At 38.5% G+C, this 21,647-nt stretch overlaps 4 protein-coding genes and 1 non-coding gene across 5 annotated transcripts; 3 read left to right on the top strand and 2 right to left on the bottom strand.

The window, feature by feature from the left end:
* Positions 1-1,976: 1,976 nt before the first annotated feature.
* On the bottom strand, positions 1,977-8,360 carry LOC125585165. The gene has a single exon (XM_048753748.1). It carries the CDS (start codon positions 8,300-8,302, stop codon positions 2,774-2,776), a length of 5,529 nt encoding a protein of 1,842 aa, XP_048609705.1. The 5' UTR covers positions 8,303-8,360; the 3' UTR covers positions 1,977-2,773.
* Positions 7,731-7,837, top strand: LOC125586528. The gene has a single exon (XR_007323062.1). It is a non-coding gene; the product is annotated as a small nucleolar RNA R71 (small nucleolar RNA).
* Positions 8,361-13,981: 5,621 nt separating the features above from the next.
* On the bottom strand, positions 13,982-15,447 carry LOC125585164 (transcription factor ORG2-like). Its single transcript, XM_048753747.1, has 2 exons — positions 14,787-15,447; positions 13,982-14,602 (listed from the first exon to the last, which is right to left on the bottom strand). The coding sequence occupies exons 1-2, from the start codon at positions 15,090-15,092 to the stop codon at positions 14,153-14,155; spliced, it is 756 nt and encodes a 251-aa protein (XP_048609704.1). The 5' UTR covers positions 15,093-15,447; the 3' UTR covers positions 13,982-14,152.
* Positions 15,448-17,108: 1,661 nt separating this feature from the next.
* Positions 17,109-19,425, top strand: LOC125586023. Its single transcript, XM_048755797.1, has 3 exons — positions 17,109-17,966; positions 18,054-18,896; positions 19,156-19,425. The coding sequence occupies exons 1-3, from the start codon at positions 17,109-17,111 to the stop codon at positions 19,423-19,425; spliced, it is 1,971 nt and encodes a 656-aa protein (XP_048611754.1).
* Positions 19,426-21,156: 1,731 nt separating this feature from the next.
* Positions 21,157-21,615, top strand: LOC106407484 (uncharacterized protein At4g04775-like). Its single transcript, XM_048755796.1, has 2 exons — positions 21,157-21,207; positions 21,313-21,615. Exons 1-2 carry the CDS (start codon positions 21,157-21,159, stop codon positions 21,613-21,615), a joined length of 354 nt encoding a protein of 117 aa, XP_048611753.1.
* The last annotated feature ends 32 nt before the right edge of the window (positions 21,616-21,647 follow it).

The raw sequence follows: 21,647 nt of genomic DNA, 5'->3' as shown, positions 1-21,647 counted from the left end.
CTTGGGGTGGAGGAGCTGTGTTCCTGCGTCTACGACGGAGTCGGTACTCCGGGGAACGAGGAGGTCCATAGAAGACAGGGTATGGGAGAGTAGATGGACCAGCAGCTGCCAACACGTCATCCCGTTGACAACCAGAACCGATAGACACTTGAGAGAGAAGTGCAGTGACCTTTTTCATCTGTCTCTTAAGCGCTTTCACTGAGTTCTTCAGCTTGTGGATGGTGGAATCTTGCATCTTGTTCCACCGAAGCAACTTGGCGTTTTGAGAGAGAGCTTGGCGCAATGCAATGTTCGGTGTAACTCCACCATAAGGCTGAAAGTGGTATCTCTCTGTCCCATACACCGAGGCTGGTGTGGTCGGTCCTTCGTCATCAGCATCACTAGGACGAGCTGCCCGAGAAGAACTGGCCTTGGTCTTCTTTTTGCGCGCTTTGGTGATGGTCTCGAGTACACCAAAATCTGCGGGAATGAGCTCATGAGCAGCTGGAGCGAAGAGTACATGCCGAGGATCAGATAGCGTCGTCAATCTCTCACAAGGGAGGAATATCTGTAGCTGCTCAGGTTCGAGATCAGTGGACCAAAAGGGGTAACCATACCGATCGCCAGATTGGCCGGTAAGGAAATGGGTTTTCTTCAAGTAAGCGAGATCAATGGAGGCTGGAGCATGATCCTGAGGTCCCAAATCTATCCCAAATGCTTCCAAGATCGGAGTAATGAAGCTCCCGATAAACAGCGTCGGTTTTTCATTCGGAGTTGTCCAAGCCCAATCTCGGTAGTACTCAAACCGCTTCATCAACAATCCCACAAGTCCCAAATCCTCAAAATCTTCCGGATCGGTGTGGAGTAGCGTTCCTTCCTCAAGAATAGGGAGAAGTCCAAGAGCTAGAAGTTTGAGCTCATCATCGTTTGCTCCGCCCGGTTCCCTCCGTGAGTAAAAGGTGTGAGTAAGGACCTTGTGGGCATATCTCACTCCCGGGTTAGAGATGTCATTGCTCTTGTCCTCTCCCGCTGTACGCGACCACCCCGTAATCACTGTCCATATGTCATCCACAATTGCCGACCTAGCAGGTAGAAACGACCCACGGTTGTCCGAGAAACCGAGAATGGAGCTTAGCTTCTTGAAACCCACCTTATAGGTTCTCTCATTGATCTTAAAACTGATGCGCCCAAACCCCTCGGTCCTATGTTCGTCGCAATGGTATTGCACGAAGAATGTAGACAAAAACTCACAAGAAGCCTCCTTGTGAATCCCGTAGCTCATGCCAAGTGTGACTCCATGCCCATGTTCCGGAGAATCATCCTTACATCTTCATAGATCCCAAGCGCATGAAGAGCTTCAGCATCCGGAAATCTCATGGGGTTCCATTTGACATCATCATAAAGGCGCTCATAGAGTTGTGCTGAAGTCGGTTTGCTGGTTGGGGGCACTCTCTTCCGCTTCTTAGCTGGCTTGGGAGCAGGTGTTTCTTCCTCCTCATCTTCAGTATCAGCTCTAAGACCCTCTTTTATCATCTCTTCGATCTCTGCCTCCAATGTCGCTCTGTCAGCTGGCGACTTTTCTCTTTGCTGTGGAGCTCTGCGCCGGGAAACCTGAGCTGGTGGGTTTGGCTTTGATCGTCCTGCTCGTGGTGGGCTGGTTCTTGTCCCAGCTCGAGACGAAGTGCCTACATCCACAATGCGATCAGTTTCGGGACCGCGATCTTTCCCCGTGTCCTGCTATCAACAAGCTCGAAATTGTATAAGTGACATGATCAATAAGAAACAAATTAAAGCTTGGAAAGAGTTAATGAGTTCAAAAACAGCAAATGGCATTCATACTCATCTTCTATGACTCAATAAACTCAATTTTAACATCAAACAATCACTCCATTTCAAATTTCGAAAACCCCAATATGAACCCTAACTTTTTCAAATTCGAATTCAGGTCAATTAAACACGTTTTTCATCTACCCAACTCATCAATCAAGCATAAAAGGACATAATTAACGAGTATTGAACAAGAAATCAACCATGCAACCACTTTAAAAAAAATGGAAATTTTAAATCCGAAAATAAGATGACGATTTCTCTATACCTTAGCTTGTTTCAGATAAACAAGAGTAGAGAAATGAAAAGTCGAAGTGAAATCACGGAGATAGCAACTTGAATCAACGAATTTGGTGAAGAATTGAGAGATTTATGAGTTCTTATGTTTGAGAGAATGAAAGTATGGAGTTTTTGATAAGGGGGAGAGAGAGATACGATTTTGGAGAGGAAAAAGGAGTGTCTCGCGTCGGGTTTTGGTGATTTTGATCCGGTTCAGTTGAATTGAACCGGAAATCGACGCCGGTACGCGCAATTGAGTGTTGCAGCGGTCACCGTAAACCGCTCCGCAAGACCGCTGCGCCTCTCACAGCGGCTTATTGCCTTAAAATCTCCCAGACCGCTGCGACAAGTACGAATCGGGCAGGGGTAGAGTATTTTCACAGCGGTTTGATGAGACCGCTCCGAGATACCACTGTGAGACTTCAAGCATATTTCTCATCTTCTCGTTTAGTCACAGCGGTATGCGTAGACCGCTGTGGTTGGCCGCTGTGAGCGTTTTGAACCTCACCACACCTCGTTTAATGCCACAATCTTTCCTCTTGGACCTGAAGGTCTGATAGACACAGAAAAATAGCCAAAGACATACTAGAAATAGAAAAAAAAATAAAAATATGTACAAGGATAGACATGGGACTTCCTCCCAAGTGAGCTTGTTTTAAGTCTCTAGCTTGACTTCCTTTCTTCTTGGCTAGGCGAGAATGGGATCGGAGAGAGGAACCGAGGTTCTCTCATCCTCTGTTGTGGCTCCCATGTAGAGCTTAACCCTCTGTCCATTGACTGTAAAGTCTCCACCATCCTTGTTCCATAACACAATTGCCCCATATGGCCTAACTTCCTTGATCTTGAAAGGACCGGACCATCTTGACTTGAGCTTCCCGGGGAACAACTTCAGTCTAGAGTTGTAGAGAAGCACTTGATCTCCAGCACTGAATTCTCTCTTCAAGATCTTCTTGTCATGAAAAGCTTTGGTTTTCTCCTTGTAAATCCTTGAGTTCTCAAAAGCATCAAGTCGGATCTCCTCCAGTTCATTGAGTTGGAGAAGTCTCTTCTCCTTTGCACTCTTGATGTCAAAGTTCAGCAACTTAACAGCCCACAATGCTTTGTACTCAAGTTCAACCGGTAGATGACAAGCCTTCCCATACACAAGGTTGAAAGGTGTGGTTCCTAAAGGAGTCTTGTAAGCAGTCCTATAAGCCCATAGTGCATCATCTAGCTTGATGGACCAATCTTTCCTTGTAGTCCCCACTGTTTTCTCCAAAATAGACTTGATTTCTCTGTTGGAGATCTCAACTTGTCCACTTGTCTGAGGATGGTATGGTGTTGCAACCTTATGCTTCACACCATTCTTCTTGAGAAGACTTTCAAACAGCTTGTTGATGAAGTGAGAACCCCCATCACTGATGACAGCTCTTGGAACTCCAAACCTTGGAAAGATGGTGCTTTTGAACATCTTTATCACCACCCTAGAATCATTGGTGGGACTTGCCACAGCTTCTACCCACTTGGAGACGTAGTCAACAGCTACAAGGATGTATTTGTTGCCAAAAGATGATGGGAATGGTCCCATGAAGTCAATACCCCACACATCAAACACCTCCACTTCTAGAATTGGGTTTTGAGGCATCTCATTTCTTTTGGTGATGTTTCCTCTCCTTTGGCATGAATCACACCTAGAGACAAAGTCTTGAGTGTCTTTGAACATATGAGGCCACCAAAACCCAGCTTGTAACACCTTTGAGACAGTCTTGAAAGTAGCAAAGTGCCCTCCATAGGATGATCCATGACAGTGTGTGAGGATCCCTTCAACTTCTTCATCAGCTACTGCTCTTCTATAGAGTTGATCTCTACAAAGGATGTAGAGGTAAGGTTCATCCCAATAGTATCGCTTCACATCTTTGTAGAACTTCTTCTTGGCATATCCCTCAAGATTAAGTGGCTCTCTCCCACAAGCTAAGTAGTTCACCAAATCAGCATACCAAGGCCCTTTCTCTTCAGTTGCCTTCACTTCTTCAAGTTTCTTTCCAGTTTCACAAACTGCTACCACCGCTCCAATTGCCATGATCTGCTCTTCTGGAAGCCCTTCATCAATAGGGATCCCACTCTCAATCTTCAGTCTAGACAAGTGATCTGCTACACTATTCTCAACTCCTGGCTTGTCTCTAATCTCAAGGTCAAACTCTTGTAGCAGCAAGATCCACCTCAGCAGCCTTGGCTTAGCATCCTTCTTGGCCATGAGGTGTCTCAATGCAGCATGATCAGTGTAGACTATGACCTTTGACCCAACTAAGTAGCTTCTGAACTTTTCAAAGGCGTAGACAATGGCTAGCAACTCCTTCTCAGTTGTGGCATACTTCATTTGGGCTTCATCAAGAGTTTTACTCGCATAGTAGATCACATGAGTCTTCTTGTCCTTCTTTTGACCAAGAACAGCTCCCACAGCATAGTCACTAGCATCACACATGATCTCAAAGGGGAGATCCCAATCTGGTGGCTGCACAATTGGGGCGCTAACCAGCTTCTCCTTCAACTTCTTGAAGGCTTGTAGACATTCCCAATCAAAGACGAATGCAGCCTCCTTGCATAGAAGCTTAGTCATTGGCCTTGCTATCATCGAGAAGTCTTGGATGAATCTTCTATAGAATCCAGCATGACCGAGGAAGCTTCTAATGTCTTTAACCGTCTTTGGTGCAGCTAACCCAACCATCACTTCAATCTTGGCCTTGTCTACCTCAATCCCCCTCTCTGAAATCTTGTGTCCAAGCACAATCCCTTCCTTAACCATGAAGTGACACTTCTCCCAGTTCAGCACAAGGTTGGTCTCTTCACATCTCTTGAGGACCCTGCTAAGATTTGACAAACAAGCAGAAAACGAAGATCCGTAGACAGAGAAATCATCCATAAACACCTCCACAACATCCTCTATAAGATCAGAGAAAATAGACATCATGCATCTTTGGAAAGTGGCTGGAGCATTACATAGCCCAAATGGCATCCTTCGATAAGCAAAGGTACCATAGGGGCATGTGAAAGTCGTTTTCTCTTGATCATTTGGATGTATGGGGATTTGGAAGAACCCTGAATACCCATCAAGAAAACAATAATATGGATGATTTGCAAGTCTCTCAAGCATTTGATCAATGAATGGCAATGGAAAATGATCCTTTCTAGATGCTTTGTTAAGTTTTCGATAATCTATGCACATCCTATGTCCTGTTATTGTTCTTGTTGGTATTAGTTCATCCTTATCATTTTTAACCACAGTCATTCCTCCTTTCTTTGGAACAACATGCACAGGAGACACCCATTTGCTATCCGAAATAGGATAGATGACTCCTGCATCTAAGAGTTTTAGAATCTCTTTCTTAACAACATCCTTCAAGTTGGGGTTCAACCTTCTTTGATGTTCTATAGAAGTCATAGATTCATCCTCTAGATGTATCCTATGCATGCATAAAGAAGGTGATAGCCCTTTAATATCATCTAGTGAGTAGCCTATTGCCTTTCTATACTTTTTAAGTTCATTCAAAAGTTTAGACAATTCATCTTCACTAAGCTCACTACTCACTATGACAGGGTAAGTCTCATTAGGGCCAAGGAAAGCATACCTTACACCATGGGGAAGAGGTTTAAGCTCCACTTTTGGTGCTTTGAGTTCACTCCAATCATCCTCTTGGAGATTCTCTTGTTGAGAAGCTGGGGAAGCATGGTGATCCTCATATGAAAGCTCCTCATTCTGTTCTTCATCACTAATCTCTCTGTGAGAGTCCAGCATCTTCACATAAGCATCACTTTCCTTGTTCTCAACCATTTGGACCTCTCTCTCAATTGTTAAGGCATGTTGTAGAGAGTCTTCAAGTGCCAACTCCTCTAGAAGTTCATCAGCTAACACCTCCATCTCCTCAATGTAGAATGCTTGGCTTTGAGTAATAGGCTTCTTCATCACCTCCTTGATGTCAAAGTGAAGAATGTTTTCCTTTCCAATGTGAAGATCAATCTTCCCTTCCTTAACATTCACAACTGCTCCTGCTGTAGCCAAGAAAGGTCTCCCCAATATTAAAAGATCTGTTGGTTCTTCATCCATCTCTAACACCACAAAATCTGTAGGGATCTCACAATTTCCAACCATGACAGGGAGATCTTCTAGGATACCAATGGGAATCTTCACTGAGCGATCAGCTAGCACAAGAGAGAGTCTACACTTCTTGTATTGTGTAAAGCCAAGCCTTTTTGCAATGGAGAGAGGCATAAGGCTCACACTTGCTCCCAAATCGCATAGACACCTCTCAAAAGTAAATTGCCCAATGGCACAAGGTAAAGTAAAGCTTCCTGGATCTTCAAGCTTCTTAGGGATGGTTAGCCTTTGGATAATAGCACTACACTCATGAGTAAGAACCACCATGCCTTCCATCTCCTTCTTCTTCTTAGTTACAGCATCCTTGAGGAACTTGCTGTATTGAGGCACTAGCATGAAGGCATCAATTATGGGCATAGTAATCTGAACTTCACTCATTTGTTTCTCAAATAAAGCCTTGTATTGCTCCAAAAGCTGTCTCTTGAATCTACCGGGAAAAGGAAGTTTTGGTTCATAGGGAGGAGGATTGAATAGAGCTTCTTTTGATGAAGTAGCAACTTCATTCTTGTTCTCCCCCTTCTTTTCTTCTCCAATTTTACCCTTTCCTTTTGCTTCAACTATTTTCTCCAAGATCTCTTCATTGGTCTTCTCATCCATAATAACTACATCATCATCCACATTGATGACCACCTCCCCATCTTGCTTCTCATTATCCCTAATGAGAGTTCTTGGTGGTAGCTGTTTTCCACTCCTAAGGGTGATGGCTTTCATTGTCTCCTTGGGATTTTGCTCTGGCTTTCCAGGTAATGCCCCTTGTTGGCGACTTGGCTGAGAGTTCATTGAAGCAAACTGATTCTCCAAATGGCGGATCTTGTTGTTGAGCTCATTGTAACTTCCATCAATCTTGGAGTGAATTTTCGTGAACTCATAACCCATTGTCTTCTCATTCTTGGCCTGAAAATCCAAAAGTTTCTTGAACATTGCATCCACACTTGTATCTGAAGCTGGAGCCTGTGAAGAACTTCCTTGAGCTTGAGTAGACTGATTGTTGTTATTGTTGAAACCAGGAGGGGTGTTTTGCCTAGGCTGATAGCTCCCTTGCTGAGTGTTTTGCCTCTGCTGGTATCCTCCTTGCTGGTTGTTTGAGTAGGACTTTTGCTGGTAGTTGTTGTACTGAAAGTTAGGTTCCTTCCTGTACCAAGAACCATTGTTGTTGATGAAGCACAGCTCTTCTTGTCCTTCCAAACCATCAACCTCATTAATCTTGGGAGGAATCTCTTGAATAGGACCACCCACAAAGTTGACCTGCTCTTGTTTAGCTTGGTTAGAAAGAAGCAAGTCCATCTTCTCCTGCAGGGACTTGATCTCTCTCTTTGTCTGTTGATCATCATTTCTGTTGACCCTATCATGCTCCTCGCTGTAGACTGAGTCGCTCTTAGCCATGTTCTCCACCAGTTCCTCTGCTTCTTCTTCAGTTCTCCCCAAGAAGAAACCATTGCTGGCAGTATCAAGCCTGTTTCTGCACTGTGGTAAGGCTCCTCTATAGAAGGTGCTAAGCAAGCTCTCCTTGCTGAAACCATGATGAGGGCACTGAGACCAATAACCCTTGAACCTTTCCCATGCTTCACTGAAGCTCTCTAGACCTTTTTGTTGAAATCCGGAGATTTCGTTCCTGATCTTAGCTGTCCTTGAAGTAGAGAAAAACTTTTCTAGGAAAGCTCTCTTGCAATCTTCCCAAGTAGTGACAGTGTCACTTGGAAGAGTCTTCTCCCATTGGTGTGCCTTGTCTCCCAAAGAGAAAGGAAATAGCTTCAGCTTGAAAGCATCTTCAGAAACACCATTTGTCTTGGACAAGCCACAGTACTGATCAAACTTGTACAAGTGATCAAAAGGGTCTTCAGCAGCAAGACCATGATACTTGTTGTTCTCTATAGTGTTGAGCAGCCCTGACTTGATCTCGAAGTTGTTGTTCTCCACAGCTGGTGCTCTGATTCCCAACCTATGACCATGAATGTGAGGTTGATCATAGGCTCCAATGGCACGAGTTTGGCACTGTGGATGTTGTGGCTGGCGCTGTGGTCTAAAATGATCGGCTCTTGGACCATTGCCTCCTTGGGCTTCACCATCTTGAGGCAGATTCTCCATATCAAACCCCAACCCTTGCAAGTGAGCCTGTTGCTGTACTTCTCTTCTTTGTCTTGTTATCTCCCTCTCAAGTGCTCTAATGTCTTCAACTCTTGGAACTAGGTTTGTTGGACCTCTGCTCCTTGTGTTCATACACCTGAAATGCAAAGAGAGAAGAACAAAGAGAAGCAATAACACGATTAAATAAAAATTGAATTAGTCTCAAGCAAATGACTAAATCTCAATGTCACAATCAACATAGAATTTGGCAACGGCGCCAATTTGATATAAGACTTTTCAAGGGTCTAAGATCAAATCAATGTAGTATAAAAGATTGTCGAACCAATCCTAGGTGATTATGATGCAAAGGAAATGCAAGACCATGCTTAATCTAAGTGCTACCAGTTTTTGAGATGATTTGAAACTAACTTACTTCCTAAAATGCAATAAAGGCACAAGCTTTCTTTCTTATAAGAAGGGAGAACTCATGGGCTATGGGAATTGATCTTGGGTGATCAAGATTCAACCTAAAGGTGTCAACTTTTAACCAATCTATATCTTCCTTAAGCCTAGACACAATCCTAAGCAAACTCTATCCCTAGATGAATGCTCATTTACCTAGATAACTCAAGCATCAAATTTCTTTGGTTGAATGTTACCTAAGTAATCATTAATCTCAAGTCTACTAGCCATCTTAACACCTTTAACAACAAATCCCTTTGGCAAAGGATGTTAAAAGCTTAGGAGAGTTGGTTCAGACATTTCATCAAACACCTTCCGGATATGAAATGCCTAGAGCTCAACTTTGGAGATGCCAACTCTAAAATTGCATTAAAAGCCCTCTACTAGCAAGGAATAAGATTGATCTATACCTAAACACCTTAGATCTAGCTTAATCACCCTTAATCTCCCTAACCCATGAATCCAAAGATGACTACTCACTACTCTCCATGATGAGCCCAAGAATCAAAGATGATTTGGTGCTAAACATGATAAGAGATCAAGAAAATCAAGCAATCACAAGAGAGAAATGATCAAGATATGATCTTTCACCTAAAAGTTCTTTTGTGATTTGATAGAAAACAAGATAAGATCCTACAATTAGGTCTGAAGGACCTTTATAGTAGCTTAAAGTCGAACCTGGTTTAACCCAACAAACCTGGGTTAACCAAAACACAAATTGGTAATTATCTGGTCAAACCCGGAAAATGTTGACTTTCTTGACTCGCAGCGGCCACGTGAAACCGCTCCGCCTAGGCGCTGGGACACTCGCAGCGGCTTACTTGCTTCGTCATCACACCGCTGCGACAAGTACGAACGCGGCAGGGAATGAGGTATTTTCCCAGCGGTCTCGTCACACCGCTGCGTCAGGCCGCTCCCGCACTTGGTCTCCATTTCTTGAGTCTTCATCTCTCGAGCGTCTACAGCGGCTTTGGTACACCGCTGCGAAAGGCCGCTCCCATACTTGGTCTCCGTTTCTCAGCGCTTGCAGCGGCTTCTTGAGGGGCCAAAAGGCCACTGGGACTTCCTTATGCCGTTGGGACACTTGATCAATGCGTCTCCTTCTCGAGAATCACCCCTTTTTGCCTCCAAACCATCTCTAAATGCTCCAAAGTCACCAATTGAAATCTCCATCACCTGATAAAGACATATGTAATGCAATGCAATCCTAAACATATCTAAATGCTATCCTAAATGGTCAGCATATGCTAGAATGAATGGTTAAAACAATGCAAATTGAGAAGATATCACATCCCTGACATTTGGTTGTTTTATAAGCCTCTTTTTGAAAAATCTTATAATAAGCATCTTGATGTTGTAAGCCTATACATAAGCATTTCAATTTTTAATAGCTTTATCTTAATTAAATACGGTCTCGGTATTTGATACAAAGCCATTCTTTATAAATACTGTGGTCGACTTGATGGCTGTCGAAAAATAAAATATGTTATAGTTTAGTAATTCTTTCAAGAACGGAAAATTGTAAATGTGAATCGATGAGGTTTCATAGATTCCTATTGTGACCTGTATTAGATTAATATTAGCCGAATGGAGTTAAATACCTAAAATATTGACATGTTTGCACATTAAAATTAGGGAAATTGCTAAAATGTCATATTCGTAAAATCACTTTTCATGTTTATCTTAACCGTTTTACCATAACTTTTAAATAGCGAATAAGACATTTATAACCTTATGAGTTATCTTTAACTAATCTAGATATTGTATTTAGAGTTGTCAGGTGGGATATAGCTTTTGGAACGTGGAGTTTAGGATTTTAATAAATATATAAATAAATACTTAAAAAAATTGAAAAATTAAAAAAAAAATAGTTTCAAAAATGATTTTCGAATTTCAAAATAAAATTTGAATTTTTTTTTTTTATAAAAAAGTTATAATTTGAAAAATATAATTCGAAAACAGAAAAAAATTACTTTTTATTATTTTTTATTTATTTAAATAATTATTTATTATATATATATAAAGCAAGTGTATAAGAGTCTTTTGCCTTTTAATGAAAAATATATTTTTGAATATCTCTAGTGGTGGTAAACATGAATAATGATACCAACAATGTGGTAAACATGAAAATTCCCCTTAAAATTAACTATGTATTTGCAATTTGTTTTTTATTCTCTATGTATAAGAACATGTTTCAAATTTAATAAAGTATAGACAGGAAGTGAAATATTAAATAATGTTTTTTGTTTTTATTTTAATATTTTGATGGTCATTATTTGTTAAAAACTGATTTTTTCGTATTAATTTTGTTTTTTTAGTTTACTTATATAAAAGTGTTATATAATGAAACATACTTGTTATAAAAACACGTTTTTATTTATTAGGTTTATATATTTATAATTATATTGTAAATTTAGATTTATCAACTCCTCTAGAGAATATTACGCTAGATATTGTATTTAGAGAAATTCTTAAATTCTTAAGAAATTCTTAAAATCTCTAGGTTCACCAACCAATAGGAATTAGTTATTTTAGATTTAATACCTTTAAAAAAACTAAATAATAAGAATTTGTGAAATTATATTATGTTTATAAAATAAATAAAAATAGTAGTAATTACCAAAAAAATATATTTTAATATTGTTAAACCTGTTAGCAAAATACTAAACCCTAAACCCTAAATTGTAAACACTAAATCCTAAACCTTTGGGTAATTTTGATTTTTTTGGCAAACCCTAAATCGTAAATCCTTAATCCTAAACCCTAAACCAAACCCTAAACCCTAAACCCTTAATCCTACGGTTAAGGATTAAAGGTTTAGAGTTTAAGAGTAAGGGTTAGGGTTTAGGATTCCGAAGGTTGAGTTTAGTGTTAAGATTTTCCCGAAGTTTGAATTTAAGATTAAGGTTTAGGGTTTAGGATTTTCCCGAAGGTCAATGGCCCATAATAATTACATAACAATGTTGCCTTATAAATATAACGTAATGTTTCATTATAGCATTTATGTGATTTCTCTAATAATGTAGGTCCATTTAAATAAGGATTGTGAGGAGAAATGTGGTGTTGACATCTCAGCATTAAAACTTAATTTACAACTTAAAAATGTTTTTCTTTTAATATATAGGAGATAATACTCCGGAAGCTACAATTATGATCCTGTAAATTTATATTTTTAGCAAAACCAAATAACTGAAAATAAAAGTTTTAAAATTGTAAAACACTAAAAAAATGAAAAATAAAAAGGGAGACAACTATACATAATTAATTAGTATATGTTGCAACAAAAAAATACAATAAATTTGTAAAAACAAATTACGTATTCATTTGCCAAGAAATTTGTTAGATCGTCTTTTCTGTTAAAGATGAGAATGTTACTTTTCTGATTCAAATTTTTATTATTTTTTTCTTATAGTTTTGCAATCTGGCTAATGTGTCCTTCTCTATATATAAAAACTCCAAGATCAATGGATAACCATGACTTCTATTTTATCATGTATTCTAACGTCTCCTAACCTGGCCAATGTGTACTTCTTTATATATAAACTCCAAGATCAATGGATAACCATGCCTTCTCTTTTTACATGTACTCTAATTCCAGGACCATCTATTATCACCTGCACCAGATAGAGTCAAGCATTTAGTATATAACAAAATTCTATATTTTTCGCTCAAATAAAAAAAATGTAACTTTTTAATATAATGTTGTCCATTATATCATATTAGTGATACAGTTAGTTATAAGCTTAAGGACCACTTTTGTCTTTGTTGATTGGGAAAATTGTTTTTTTTAGGTCAAATAAATGATAACTATGTCCTATTAGGCAATTCTCAAATACTATATGTCATATTAGTCTAAATATTTTCAAAATGACAATATTGTTCTTAATTTCAATTAAAATTTTCAAAATTGCAATTAATAAAACATTGTTAAATATTAAAATATAATTTTAACTAAAATAATTAAAATAAAATATTAAAAATCTCCAAAAAAATCTAAAGTTCGAAGTTTTTTTTCTCAAAGGGATCGATCAATCCCGTAAGCAAAAGTTCGATCTAAACCGGTCGATCCTGATAAATTTATCCAGAACAACAAAAATATGCATAGCATATACTGATCGACCAAGCCCAGGTCAGTCGATCGCAGAAGCTCGATCCCACTTCGATCGATCGGTCGCGTCTTCGGGATCGATCGATCTCGTGCCTAAGTAAGTCTTCCAAATCGATTTCCTGGTTTTCGTCGGTTAAATCCGGTTTGATTCTCACCTGATTTGAACCGAACAAACACGAGGTGAACTCTTAAAACTCGATTTCTAATCAATCAAACTCATTTTTCTCTTCTCCTTGAAGAACAAAGGGGAGAATAAGATGGCATGAGAAAATTTTTCCAAATCGATGTTTTATTTTTTTTTAATTTAAAAATTAATTTTATAAATCACGACTTTTTTTAAAAAAATCGATTTAATAAATTTAAGGAAACTGAATATTTCCAAATATTCTCTTCCCATATTTTTGGAACTGATTATTCTTATCCGTAGAATCTTTATTCTAGTATATGTAGAACACATTAAACATGTTTTAAATCGATTTCTACTAGTTTTAGATTTATAGTAATGTGTAGATTTCGATTTCTACAGGTTTAGATTTATAGTAATGTGTAGATTTCAAATTCTACAATTTTTAGAATGATAGGTTAAGCGCGAAATGTGTTTTCCAAATATTTTTAGATTACTATTGTTTACGTAGATGACGTATTCCAAACATATTAGATTCAATGAAAAAAGTGGATTACATTTTCTACTGTGTAGAATGTCAATTCTATTTTTTGTAGAACAAAATTTGAAATTACGATTTAAACATTTTTAGAATTGGAAAAAATACCAATAAGTTGATATAAGTATTTCATCGGTGGTTACTATTTTTTGAATCTTTTTTGTTTGTAAAACTATTTATTTAATTTATTTTAGAAAATACTAAAGAATATTAGAGGAAAAAATGCTACAAAAGAAAAATTAGCCTAATAGGACATAGTTATCATTTTTTGGCCCGAAAAAACAATTTTTCCTTGTTGATTTTATTAATATACAATACACAACTAACTGTTAACAATATGTAAATAATTAAAAAATACATAAACAAAGAGTAGAAGACGACAAAAAGTTGGGCCCCCAAAGAAAAAAGTCTAAACAAAAATAAAAGTTTTCGGTAACATGAATTTCATAGTAATCAGTCAATATTCAATAGCATGTAAATGTAATAATCGATCATTGACTTCGACAAGAAAAATAAACGAAACAACTTGACTACATGGATGTTAGAGCATGTTTATTGCAGGTTTCTTAAATTGGGTCTCTTAGCGTAATATAAGATACGGTCTCTTAGCTTTTAACTAAAAGAAACAATAACAAATTATCATCTAAATGAGTTTTCACATTCCTCATACAAGTACAAAATTCTCTGGCTTAGCTCTTCGCACTTCAGTTTGTGATTATCTTTATTTCCCATTTGAAGATGCAAAGAGTAGAAGAGCCATTTTCCATGATACCTGGAAGATGAAACATCAACAAGAACAAACCCATCTTCTTCTAACCCACTCAACACATTAGATATCGAAAAGTTATGATTCTTGGACGATGAGATTTGGACCAGCACTTCGTTGTCTCCAAGCTTAGTCGCAGAAATGGTCGAGACGTAACGTGCAACGGCCTTTGGCTGCGGCTCAACATAATGTTCAATGGCTCTTTGACCTGATACTCGCACCAAGAGTTCTTCCTTCTTTTGTATTAGCTTCTTCACTTGCTCTTGCAGCTCTGGAATGTACTTCAAGCTCCGAGAAACCGTCTGAGGAATACTTAGCTTCTTCTGCAAGAAAGAAATTAAAGAAATTAAAGAAAAAAGATTCTTCCTCTAAATGGTATTAGATGTATGGACAAGCGTATTATAAATATCACATAAAAATAATGTAATGAGCAGACTAATTATCTAATTATTGCTATTTGGTTTTGAGGTGAAACTAATTAGACGATATAGCGGAGTAGCTACTTACCGTTTGATCAGAAGCTGGGAGACATGAACGGAGAGACGAGAACAAAGAGTTGATCTTCTTGCGACGGTCACGCTCACTAGCATTGTGATTAAGCTTCTTGGTTACAACTCCATTCCCCTCGGACGGAACAGAGACCCCCAACATTTCCTGAATCTCCTGATGATGTTCCACTCCATATGTCTCTGGTGCCGGAAAATCAAGAAACGTAAAGTCCTCGAGGTTCACTCCGGCCAGGTAGTTACTCTCGTACTCTCCTGTCGACGGCCACCCAAAGTTTGGGAACAATGGAGGGACTAATGCACACATTTTTGTTTGATTAATGACAAGTTCTAAGATTATGTTTTCTCTTGAAGCTGGGACTTCCCTGAACTATAGGTGGAGATATAATTGTGGAATATATTTATATCCGGATAATAGGATAAAATAAACAAATAAATCTCTAGTTAAATAAAATTTAAGAAACTATATAATAAGTGTTTCCGAAGTGTTATACGACTTACTTATACTATAAAGAAAAATATTTGGATCTCAGGACGTAAGTGGGCACACGCCAGAGTCTACGTACCACGCGAGAGCTATGTCCAGTCACAATTAATAAGAATATTGCAGGCATTAAGAGTACACTCATTTACACTAAAGAATTAGAGTTCACATACTGAAAGATGACTCAGCCTCAAGAAAGTGTTGGAGGCTCGTGGAAATCAGGTGGAAGAAGGTTCAGCCAAACAATTCTAATGTTGTAAGCCTATACATAAGCAAGTTGTCAGCATATACATAAGCATTTTATTTATTTGTTGACCTACCAAAAAAAAAAACATTTGTTGATAAATATATAAAGGTTAAATTCAATAAACAACGGTCGGTGATCTATAATGTAAAGGCATTATCGACCTAGGGTCAACTACAATCATTACCTTTAAAACAAGTAAGCAAATTATGCTTCTCTGTTTCAGACATCAGACTGATACTTTTCAAGGAACATGTCAAAATATTCCAAAATGGTAAAAATATGAAGGGACCAGTTTCCATAACTTTACTTTTCTGGTCTCTCTATCTCTTAATTGGGCCTATTAAAACCCTTCAATGGGTTTAAATTGGGAAAATTGGAAATATGCAACAAAAAAACTAGTATATTGTCCCTATGCCATAATATGAACTAGAAGTTGTCCATTTAGCATAATTTTTTATGTAAACCCAATTAAGTCCCTAATCTAAGCTTAAAACGTTTTCTTTTGTAAAATTAATTGTTAAAAAAAAAGTTAAAAGTTAAAAAAAAAACAGAAGGTAAATAAACAAAAGGGGATAATTCCAAATCGTGATTTAGAACCCTAATTTCGTCTTCTCCTTTGGCGATAGAGAACAAAAGACGATTTGAAGTCATCGGCGTGTCAGAGCTCACCGTCGCCGGTGTTCCTTCTGCCCCCTAGGACTCCAGTGGTGTTCTTCTTCTTCTTAATCGCAGTCTCAGAAACCACGTCTCACTTCGCATCTCGTTCTCAAGTAACTCGCCGAACACCACTGAAGCTCGAACCTCACCGATAACCGAAGCTCGTGCCTCTCCGATCTGGAATATACTCTCTCAGCTCTATTTCAAGCAAACCAATCGAGATTTTTCAGGTTTGTTTGTGAATTCTTTTTCATGTCTTTGTATCTTTAACTTGAGTCTTTAATCATAGTTTGACTGTCATAGGTTTCGAATTTAGTTTCTGTGAATGATTTAGGCTTCTATCTTATCAAAGTTGCATACTTTTTTTTATTGTTGGTTTGTGGCAATTGATCTCTTGTACCTGTTGTTGTTTCTCGTGACATTGAGGGAGAATGGATTCGTATTTGATTGGGTATTGACATCTATAAAGCATGTAAAGTATGTGGTTTGCATTTTTGTATGTCTTAGGTGATTTTGTTTGATTTGTTTTCACTAGTATGTATGTCTTTGGACGATTGTTTTATGATGAAAAGTGGCATGAACCGTGACTGTTGTGATTGTTTTTCTTTCCTTGTGCATTATTCTCAGACACCTCGACCTTTTCAGGTTTGTATAAGAACTGGTGACTTCATTTTCATGTCATTCTTTTTAAAATATATGTGTTTCGTTATCATAATTTGCACTTGATATGTATCGATTTTAGTTGAGATAGTTAGTGTTAATGATTTAGGTGTCTATGTTATCAAAGTTTAATTCTTTTGATGTTTTTGAACGCTAAGTAAAGTTTCATACTTTTTCTTGTTTGTCAACGCTTAAGTATTATGAACTTGTATTATGATGACTTTGTTTTATGAGTACTGACTGTGGTGATTGTATTTGTTTCATTGTATACAGGTATGGCGATGGATCAGTTGCCAAAAACCCTATTCAAAGAGGGAGCGGAAACACAAGTTGAGAAGGTCAACAACACATGTCGAACTTCCATACTTAAGAAGGTGGAGAAGTATGTTGAAGCAGAGTACAAGGAAGTGTTGGGTGATCCACTATTTTCTCAGGTTATGGATATTTATGTGCACAAGCTTCAGTATTCAGGGAGAGTGATCCACAGCTTCGTTTGTAAGCAGCTTCTGACCGCAAAGCGCCATGAGTTGTGGTTCCATTTTGCTAGGAGTGCTCTCAGATTTTCAATGCAAGAATTCAATGCGATCACTGGTCTGAAATATAAAGACGACGAGCCTGACTTGGATATTGATAACTGGAGAGGTGATAAAGGGTTTTGGAGTAAGTTGCTGCGGAGAAAAGGAAAAATTAGCCTACAACAAATCAGGAAGGTGCATCTGAAATCTTGTAATACATGGTCTCATGTTGATAGGCTGAGGATGGTGTATTTGTGTGTGATTGCTGGTCTGGTTATGGCGAAGGATGAGAAGGTGTGCATCCCACACAAGTACATCAAGCTGGTGATGGATTTCGATAAGATGAGAAAATATCCGTGGGGTCTTCACTCTTTTGATGCGCTTGTGACTTCCATTACTGAAGCTAGGGATAAAGTAAAGACGCAGAACATTTATGTCATAGATGGATTCTCTTATGCACTTCAGATTTGGTTGATGGAGGCTATTCCAGACATCGAGTCTCTTTTGGGTAAGAAGCTCAAAGAAGGGGTCACTAGCATGAGATGCAGAAATTGGAAAGGATCTGCTAAGGTTTCCTATGAGGATATTATTAGTATTGAGTCCGATTTTGCATCCACTGTAAGTTTTGATTCCTTTAATCAATGTGATTGAATTTCATGATTCTTAATTTTTGTGTTTAATTTTTGAACTTTGTTTTTTTTGTAGGGAGTTGTGTTTCCATACATCTCTTCAACTGGAAATGGCAACATCATTGTTGATGCTGGGTTTGAGCGAGAAGATGAGATGAATGACGAAAGGGTCGATCTGATCATTGACATGTACAGAAAGAAGTATGACTGGAGTAAGCATGTTTGGGGTTATCAGGAAACTGAACAACCATATGCGGACAGTTCTGAGGATGATGGTTCAAAGGAAGAAGAGGCTGGAGAAACAAGTGACTGTGGAATGGAAGAAGAAATAGAAACCGCCCATGTGTCTCCTGCAAAGAAGAGAAAGAACCAGTATCAGGATATTGGAGCCGAGTCAAGGAAGAAGAGGTTACTTTGCCAAAGATCAACCGACAAATACAGAGATCTTGAAGAGGGTATGAAGTCCTATATCCAGGGTATGTTTAAGTCTTCTTTTACTGCCTTAGGGCTTGAGGTCCGCGACTTAATTGAAGACCGGTTTACCAAATTAGAGCAGACGATCCTTTCATCTCAGACTCCAGTTGGTGTTCCGGCTTATACTCAGACTCATGGCGCTGCTCCGGCTTATACTCAGACTCATGGTGCGGCTCCGGCTTATACTCAGACTCATGGTGCTGCTCCGGCTTATACTCAGACTCATGGTGCTGCTCCGGCTTATACTCAGACTCATGCTGCTGCTACGACATCTACTCAAGCTCCTGGATCAGATTCTACTCTTTCTCCTACTCCTACTCCGGCGTCTACTCACACTAGTGCTCATGCTACTACTTTCCGCGCTCGAGCTTCCCGCAACAAAGCTTCGGTTCCTTCTCACACTGGTGGTCCTGCAATTGCTGCTAAGACAAGGTCTCAGACAAAGGTAAACAAGAAATAGATCTTTTCTCATGTATTTGAATTCTCTTCTTGCGGTTTGTATTCGGTTACTGTTCTTGCGGTTTGTAATATTATTGTATGGATGATGTTTTGTTAGATGTTTGTAATATTGATGTAAGGATGATGGTTTGTTTGCGGTTTGTAATATTTTGAAGTAAGGATGATGTACTGAAATTGCATGTATTTGATGTTGTCTTATATATGTTTTAAAAGTATTAATGTCATGTTTTTCTGTTTATAACCAGGATCCAGAGTTGTCTGATGTGTTTGGCAGCTTATTTGACACTATAGATTTCAATTTAGGGACCCAAGAGCACTTACAAAAGACAATGGGCAAGCTTACACAAGAGTCGTATGTTAAGGGGTTTGATCCATCTCAAGAGATCTTCAACCGACCATTCTTGAATGATATAGATGATCCAGAAGTCCGTTGCAAAGACAGCGACTATGAATTGGTTTTTGTTCCAGAAGACAAATTTTCCAAACTAACTGGATGGATCCTCAAGCCCAAGTAAGTAATATTTGTATTGTTTTACTATTTTTCTCAATTTTCCTCACAAACATCGTCTTACTACTGCTTTCTATTTACAAAGTACTCCAGATTGGGCCATATAAATTTGATGCAAAGTTGGTTTCGCGTATAATGGGGCCTAATGAATGGTTGAAGAACAATGTGAGTTTAGCTTAGACTTAATTTGCAGATTGAATTATGTTATTGGTTCTCATTCCTTAAAAAAATGCATTGTCTTTTTCAGGACATGGACGCCATGATGTATTTGTTTCGGGAAAAAACCTCATTGCGTCGGTGGAAGCCAAACCGAGTAGCATTTATGAACAGTATGTTCAGTAATCAGATCATCACCGCCTACGGCAAGTTTGATGGGAACAGGAGAGGGTACAAAGTCGACAACAACCTTCTCGAGTATGGAAGAGGTGAGCTTCCATATCATGGAAGCACAGGTTCGGTTTGGAGTGTTGATGTCGATCGTCTCTACATCCCTATTTGTGTCAACCAAATCCATTGGATCTCTATGTGCGTCAATCTTGTGAACCGGACTGTTGAGGTCTTTGATTGTGGGGGTAAGAAGAACAACAAGGCCGTGGAAGCATTTGCCGTCCTCATTCCACGAATCGTCAAGGTTGTCCAGTCATCAGATAAGAAGAAAGATTTCAACGTCAAACAGTATACTGTTTCATATGTCCCGATGCGCGCCCTAAACACGAGTGGCAATGATTGTGGTGCTTATTCGTTGAAGTTCATAGAGTGCCATCTACTTGGTTTAGATTTCTCTTTGGTGAATGACGAGAACATCCAAGAAGCCCGACACAAGATAACGTTTGATCTTTGGGAAGCAACAAATGATGAGGCCTTGCAGTATCGAATGTCCACATTAAAGCCTCCAAAGCGTGCTCCGGAGAAAACGGTTGAACTCTTTTGAGTTCATGATTGTTGTCTTTGATAGTTTGTGGTTTATCAATTCAGTTCATGCACTACTGTTATTGTTTTGAAACTGATCTACTATTTCAGTTCATGATTATTGTTTATGTTTCGAAACTGATATATTAATTGATTTAAGGTATAGGGTTTCAACCCTATCTAATTTATTTTAGTTCATGGTTAATTGTTGTTGTTAGTTATGATAATTTTCATTTTAAATAAGAACGGGTTGAAACCCCTTCATTCATTACGGCTCAAACTCCCAAATTCGATGTTGAACCCCTAAATTCGATTTGGTTCAAACCCTATACCCTAAATCATGTTATAGGGTGTAGTATTTAACAAGAGTAAATAAGAATTCTGTGTTTAACAATTTCTTTACAATATAGTATGTAACAAGACGATTTTAATTGATTACTAAGATATTTTTATAGATTAGTATTTTCAAATTTTGTTTTCATATAATTCTCAGAAGTCGATTTTTTTGTATTAGAGTGTAGTATTTTAGCAGCTAATATAAGTGTTATAGAGTATAACCCAATTACGGTTTATACCCACTAGGCCCACCCGAAAATGTTTAAAACCCGGGTCCACACAACCCCAAACACGTGAGTTTCGTTTCATTTGTCGAAACTTAAGAAAGTAAAGTAGAGAGAAAAGGAGATTAGGGTTCTTTATCTGCGAATTTAGCAAGGAAATCTCAATGACCAGTTCGTCAATATCTTCTGCTCGTTTTCCTCGAATCTCTACTCATGGTATGCCTACAAGATGTTGGTGTGGCGAGGGTATAACCACGTTTGGTTCATCGATGGCGGAGAATAGGTATCGACAATTCTACCGATGCGAAATCGCAAGAGATGTAAGTCCCTGTTTTGATTTCGTGTTGCAGATTAAATCATACTATATCACTTAGATTTACAGTTCATAATACAATACTGACTGATTTTTGTTTCTTTTGCGCTAGAGAAAAACTGAGAATCATCTATTTAAATGGGTTGATGAAGCTTTGATTGAGGAGATTCGGATGGTGGATGCGAAACATGAGAGGGTTGCTCAAGGGATTACGAAGTTTGAAGAAAGGGTTATGGAAAAGGTGAAGTCCGAGATGGTTAGAGTTGAACATCAGATGTCCGAAAAGCTTAAAGAGAAGGTAGACTTGGAGATTGCTAGAGTTGCACACGAGATGAAACATAAGCTAAAGATAGCAACTGTGGCTATGGTAGTTGTAGGAGCAATCGTAGGAATATGGACTTCTCTTAGTGTATGAGCAAGTTCTAGTGGTCGGTTGTTGTTGTGATT

The sequence above is a fragment of the Brassica napus genome, chromosome C4 (assembly GCF_020379485.1).
Source record: "Brassica napus cultivar Da-Ae chromosome C4, Da-Ae, whole genome shotgun sequence".
Taxonomy (NCBI): Eukaryota; Viridiplantae; Streptophyta; class Magnoliopsida; order Brassicales; family Brassicaceae; genus Brassica; species Brassica napus.
The sequence above is the reverse complement of the archived record's forward strand: the minus strand, read 5'-3'. Positions and strand labels throughout refer to the sequence as shown.

Coding starts and splice junctions, on each gene's coding strand:
- LOC125585165 (XM_048753748.1), bottom strand. CDS start 8,302: ATGGAGAATCTGCCTCAAGATGGTGAAGCCCAAGGAGGCAATGGTCCA.
- LOC106407484 (XM_048755796.1), top strand. CDS start 21,157: ATGGCGGAGAATAGGTATCGACAATTCTACCGATGCGAAATCGCAAGA. Junction 21,208..21,312: donor GATGCGAAATCGCAAGAGAT/GTAAGTCCCTGT, acceptor CTTTTGCGCTAG/AGAAAAACTGAGAATCATCT.
- LOC125585164 (XM_048753747.1), bottom strand. CDS start 15,092: ATGTGTGCATTAGTCCCTCCATTGTTCCCAAACTTTGGGTGGCCGTCG. Junction 14,603..14,786: donor TCCCAGCTTCTGATCAAACG/GTAAGTAGCTAC, acceptor TCTTTCTTGCAG/AAGAAGCTAAGTATTCCTCA.
- LOC125586023 (XM_048755797.1), top strand. CDS start 17,109: ATGGCGATGGATCAGTTGCCAAAAACCCTATTCAAAGAGGGAGCGGAA. Junction 17,967..18,053: donor AGTCCGATTTTGCATCCACT/GTAAGTTTTGAT, acceptor TTTTTTTTGTAG/GGAGTTGTGTTTCCATACAT. Junction 18,897..19,155: donor AGACAAGGTCTCAGACAAAG/GTAAACAAGAAA, acceptor GTTTATAACCAG/GATCCAGAGTTGTCTGATGT.